General features: G+C 53.3%; 1 protein-coding gene across 1 annotated transcript in view; it reads left to right on the forward strand.

Annotated features, from left to right (window-relative positions):
• Window positions 1–4,506, forward strand: part of LOC119104771 (innexin shaking-B-like) — a 5,550-nt gene extending 1,044 nt beyond the window's left edge. The window contains exons 2-4 of the mRNA XM_037228491.1: window positions 376–533; window positions 2,204–2,338; window positions 4,385–4,506. Of these exons, the coding sequence (XP_037084386.1) occupies window positions 376–533; window positions 2,204–2,338; window positions 4,385–4,499 (408 nt within the window). The 3' untranslated portion in view covers window positions 4,500–4,506. The remainder of the gene's footprint in view (window positions 1–375; window positions 534–2,203; window positions 2,339–4,384) is intronic.
• Window positions 4,507–5,826: the final 1,320 nt, after the last annotated feature.

Raw genomic sequence — 5,826 nt, forward strand, 5'->3', positions numbered from 1 at the left:
GGCCACTCCGACGGGGCCCACACTACAGCCGGCCACTCCGGCGGGGCCCACACTACAGCCAGCCACTCCGGCGGGCCCACACTGGGAGTGCTGGTGGCTGAGCGCCACTGCTCGGCTCCACAGGTCGGGGTTTGGTGCGGTTTGGCACATGTTAGCTGTGGATGGTCATCGTCAAGCGATCTTGTAAATTGTCACATTGCTTCGATTCAGAAGTGTCCGGGCTGCTGGGGGTCTCTCGGGCTTATGGCTGCTATTTACGCACTAATCGCACAAAGTTGCTTGCCTTGGCGCACAGAAGAATTTAGCTTGAGTACATTTCATGCCAGTGCTAATAAGACGTCAGGGTTGTTGAGCGTTTGCCTCGCCTTTCGACAGATGTTCCCCCGTCTGACCAAGTGCACATTCTATCGATACGGGGCTGGAGGAAGTCTGGAGCGATACGACGCCCTGTGCGTGCTCAGCATCAACGTCGTCAACGACAAGATCTACCTCACCGTCTGGTTCTGGTACATCGTCCTTCTCGTACTGGGCAGGTGAGCTTCACGTGTCACCCTCCTCCGGCGGGGGGGGGGGGGGGGACGGTAGCTGATGACTCCACTGACGACGTCAGCTAGCTGCACTTCCGCAGCGATGTGGCCGGTAAGAAGATAATTTATCCAGCGTCTCCGCTGCAAGGAGCTTAACGGAGCATTACGCTCGGCATGTCGAACCCGATCCAAGCTGGTACCATGCGGGTCGTTGATTATTGAGGCATGGAGGCTCCCCAGCCGGCGAGCCGGCGGATCGCCGATGAAAAGGCTGATCAAATAGGATGATGTAAAGGAGCGCCGGTATCGCTTCGCACAGGGTTGATCTTAAACGCGTTGTTTAGCCTATAGGATGACATCCACGCCTGTTAGCTAATTCTCATTCGCCACCGCGCGCGCACACTCTCACGGCGTGGTTCGCCCGTCGACCCTTCCCCCCCCCTCCCCCTCCAGACAGTTCCCCTCAGTGCAGACAAAGCCGCCCTCGAGCCGTGAACACCTGTATCTGGCTACACTGGCGCCGTCTGGTGGCGGCGGACGGCGACTCGCGGCGTGGCCGCGGCGCGCCGATCTCGGCGACGCCGTTCGCATGCGTTCCGGGAAACAGCCGTACAGGTGGCGGGGGTGGCTTCTAACGGTTTTCCGCAGAGAACATTGCGTAACTCTAGGGTGTCACGTGCGTTGCACGAAAGAAAACGTTGGCGGTTTTCCGTGTATTTCAAGGAGCGGCCTGGGCGTCGGCCGTCCCCTGCCATCCAGTTCGTTTTTCGCTTATGACGCGTTGATTAGAGCCTTGCCCCCGACTCGGTTTGCGGTGTAGGTAGGCAGCGAATACGTCGTGTTCTCAAGCGCAGATGGGCATGTCATGCTCTTGCCATCCCACGCTTGCCTTCTTTGCGTGCGTTTTGTTTCGGCAAGCCGGAGGCATATACTTGAGTTAACTAACTCAGCAATTATTCTTGAGCCGTCACAGCGGGCTTGCAATATATAACAAACACGATGCGGGATAATTCACAGAGAGCCAACGGATAGCTCCAGCAGCTTGAATCATTGGATAAATGTGAAGAAACGTCGATAAGCCTGGCCACTGAACATAGCTTGCAAACTATGTGGTGACATGTGTACACACTGCTACATCAGGTGACTCGGTGAATCCTGCGAAGACGTATGGCTTCTCACTGACCTGTTGTCACCGTGCCATCCAGTCGCTGCGATGTCGCTCGCTGACCCTGTGTCACTGAATGACTCGTAAGGCTTTTACATGGCCTGTTATCCCAATTTTCTGGATTTGTACGGACTGTTGACTTTTGTATTCTGATAACAAGAATGACTTCAACCTGACTGCTTTTGCGCTCTTTGTGTGCGGTATGGGTTGCACAGCCCTCTCTTAAGTAGTGTTATGTCTTTCCTTGACCTGTTCTTCCCCGGTCCGCTGCTGCTGTACCAACTAAGACCTCGGCTCGTCTGGCAGACTGAATGACATTTCCGTGATCTGTTCTCTGTCTATGTTTCAACTGTCACATCGACTGGCTACCCTGTGCCACGAATGCTTGTGTGATCTTTACACGATCTGTTTAAACGTCTTTTCCAGTCTCCTGCTGCAACGGTACCTGATAATCCCTGTTCCGATGCCCTGTATGGCCTGTATAACCTTTCGGTGACCTGTTCTCCGCCAGCCTGCTGCTGCTGTACAGGCTAGTCACCCTGTGCTCGCCAAAGCTGCGCTTCCGGCTCCTGCAGGCTCGCGGCAGCAAGTATGGCGCCGATCCGGCGATCGATGACGTCACCAGGCAGTGTAGCTACGGTGACTGGTGAGCGCGACTGACTAATTTGCTAGCCTTGTTAGTGAGGAATTGACGTTATCACTTAATATTAGATATTGCTATCAATATTTGTTCGTAATTTAACTATTGTAATACAAATATTTATATCGCTAATTAAAATAAATATAAACAATAATAGCCAATCGGCTTGTCACTCCTGTTTCCCGAAAATATATTTTTAGTAGTCAACTAACGGCCATCTCCCTGCACGAGGTGCTGTCGCGAATTTGGTTTCTTGCCTTCCGAGGCGTTTTGACTTTGCGGGTATTCCTGAGGAGCTGCTGTCGCCTGGCATATCTGGCGGTTTCTCGTCCCTTCCCTCCTCTGCCTTTTGCGGCAGTTATCTTTAAACAAAACTGAAACTACCTACTCGACATGTAAAAAATAATAGCAGCGCCATGCCCCGTCCTCTGTGATCGTCACCAATGCGCGTCTTGCTCGTACACAACTGCTCATGCTTCCGTTTCGGGCGGAATGTGCCTGAAACTGACCAGCTCAGTACCGTGTTCACTTGGTCCGATCCCAATTACGATATGTGCATGGACGTAACCAGGCCGCAAACGCCGCTAGGTTAATTTTTTATACTTTTCACTATGATACTAACACAAGAGCGGACCAGTCTGCCCCAAAACCTACTGGAGTCCCAAAAGTGGCTACGCTCATGCTCACGTGTCCTCGTCAGCCTCACTGGCCTGTAAAACACCTAACGGCACTAGACCGGGTCGGTTCGTCAGTTCGTTTCTCACCTGAGTTCCATGGGGTCCATGGTATCCGAGGGCGTGCCAACGTCGGGTACGTGCAGCCCTACTTTCAGTGTGTTTTCATCCCCCACGTCAACTCTGGTGTTTATCTTTTTTGGCGGCTGTGGTTTAAACCGGTCCGCAACTTGGCAGCTTCTCTTGGAAATGGGTTTGACATGCTATATCAAGATTTGAGCTTCCTTCGCCATTCAGGTTCGCAGTCTGTCCCGCGCTGGGGGTCTTAGGGGCCAGAGCACTGTTTGTGAGTTTACCTTGGCTTTTCCCAAGCGTTCATGAATCCAGGCCACCACGACCCATGACGCGGTCCGACTCGTGCTAGGGGTCCGAGTGCCGGTGTTGGGTGCATTGCCAACGTAACCCTCTCGTGCCAAGGCTGAGGAGGAATCCGTCCCGGCAATAGGCGTACCCAGGCACGTGTGGACCAGCGACGGGGTCACGCCGCGGGGTCAGAGAGCGCTGGCGGCTGGTGTACCTGCCAGATGGTCCGTCCCCTACGGAGGGTGCCGGGAGTATGGTGGTACGGGTACCTGCAACATGTCCAGCCCACGCTGAGAGACCCAGGAGAAATTGTGACATGGATACCTGAACATGGTCCAGCACGCTGAGAGTCCCCAGGAACAACTGTGACATGGATACCTGTAACATGGTCCAGCCCACGCCGAGAGTCCCAGGACAATTGAGACATGGATACCTGTAACATGGTCCAGCCCACGCTGAGAGTCCCAGGAACAATTGTGACATGGATACCTGTAACATGGTCCAGCCCACGCTGAGAGTCGGGGAGAAATTGTGACATGGACCTGTAACATGGTCCAGCCCACGCTGAGAGTCCCAGGAACAACTGAGACATGGATACCTGTAGCATGGTCCAGCCCACGTGAGAGTCGGAGAGAGAAATTGTGACATGGATACCTGTAACATGGTCCAGCCCACGCTGAGAGTCCCAGGACAATTGTGACACGGATACCTGTAACATGGTCCAACACACGCCGAGGGTCTGGACGGTTGATTACTGGTGACGGTCGCACGAGCACATAATTTGCTCTGCGCTGGGCTCTCGCAGCTCAGAGCACCGGCGACAGCGCGTGGCCCATGACGTGCCGGTCCCGTATTGACTGTCTTGGCGAGCAAGGTGCTGGTGACAGGTATGCCCACGACGCGACTCAAGTGTCCTTTTACCAGGCAGATCTGATCTGCCTACAGTACAACTGCAAATGGCCAGCCCATTGCGCGTCCAGTGCTCCGTATGAACGCCACACCGTCTTTGTCGCAGGTATCTGCTCAGGACGCTGAGCAGGAACATGAGCGCTCCCGTGTTCTCCAGCGTCATCAAACAGCTGGCCCTGCAGCTGCCGCGTAACAGGACGTCCAACGAAGTCAAAGTATGACATCATCTGCCGCGCCGGACAAAGGCGTGACGTCACAGGAAACGCTTCCGCAGCTGTTTTGTCGCCGGGGGAGTTATCGGCAGAATGGAGGTGAAGTCGAGTGATTCAGTGGTTTGCCGGGCATCGCGAGGGTGGACTCACAAGCGTCGTAGATAATGTCTACGAAGGGTGACGACATAGCGTCGCTCATGGGTAGCTCTACGGTGCTGGAGAAAAAGCGAGGTGATGACGTCATAAGGTAGCGGAGGAGCTCATTGGAAGTTGAGCGTGCCTGAACCACAGTTCTCTGGAATCACGTGATTTGCATGTCACGCCCGGACTGTCCATCGTACTGGCCCTTTATACTAAGGTCAATATTCCGTGGATTATCGTGTCTCTATACGCCTTGGTGTACTTAACATTATCGGAGCTGGGCAGCAGCACACGACCGCTCGTATCGAAGCTGCGGTCGCCCGTGCCTTACTGCTGCAGCCTTGGCAGAGACGTTTCGCGTGGAACGGCGATATTGAGCTCTGCATCTTTCCTTTGGCGTTTCCAAATGTGTTACGATGTGCGGTCCAACTTTGGCCAAAGCAAGTTTTCGTGATAGTGATATTTATTTAACGTTTTTCTAATGTATGACGTCGCACAACAGACAGGTTTGTTTGTTCTATCTCTTGTGTGACCAGAGGTCTTCCATTTACTATAATTTACCATTCACTACAGAGGTCTTCCACCTCACCACAAGGGAAGCAAAGAACGCGTTCGAAAACCTGCCACGATGTCTTTTATCGTGAATGCACGCCGTTATTTTCGTAATGCGCTGCGCACGTGTATTCTGATGCATAGCGGTGTCCATGCAGACGTGGATAGCGCAATGGACGCATTTCCTCGGGTAAATGTCCGCATTGCGGCTTATCGTCGCGCTTTCCGGGCGTGTCCAGGGTGGAGGCAATATTTCCGTAATAAACTATCCGTTGAGACAATGTGAACTTTTGACCATTCTTTCATCGGATCCGTTGTAATTGCGGATCACTGCAGTAGTATTAACTTGAATCAATGCATCAGGTTCATCCGGCTTGAGAGAAGCCCATGAAGCCATTTAAGTGGTTTGCTGGGTACGTGAGCGTGAGCGTGTGCGTGAGCGTGAGCCATGTTACGTGAGCTGCGCGAACCAAAGGGAGGGTGTCTAAACACCACGAAACCGCGCGTCTAAACAGCCACGAAACCGCGAGTCCAAACCGCTACAAACCGCAGTACAAACTCCACGAAAAAACCTTCAGTGCAATGTACTTGTCCTATTGGCTTCCGACATTGTACTTGTTCTTGGTGACTTTCCAACAATGCA

The sequence above is a fragment of the Pollicipes pollicipes genome, unplaced genomic scaffold, assembly GCF_011947565.3.
Source record: "Pollicipes pollicipes isolate AB1234 unplaced genomic scaffold, Ppol_2.1 Scaffold_6052;HRSCAF=7182_pilon_pilon_pilon, whole genome shotgun sequence".
Classification (NCBI taxonomy): Eukaryota; Metazoa; Arthropoda; class Thecostraca; order Pollicipedomorpha; family Pollicipedidae; genus Pollicipes; species Pollicipes pollicipes.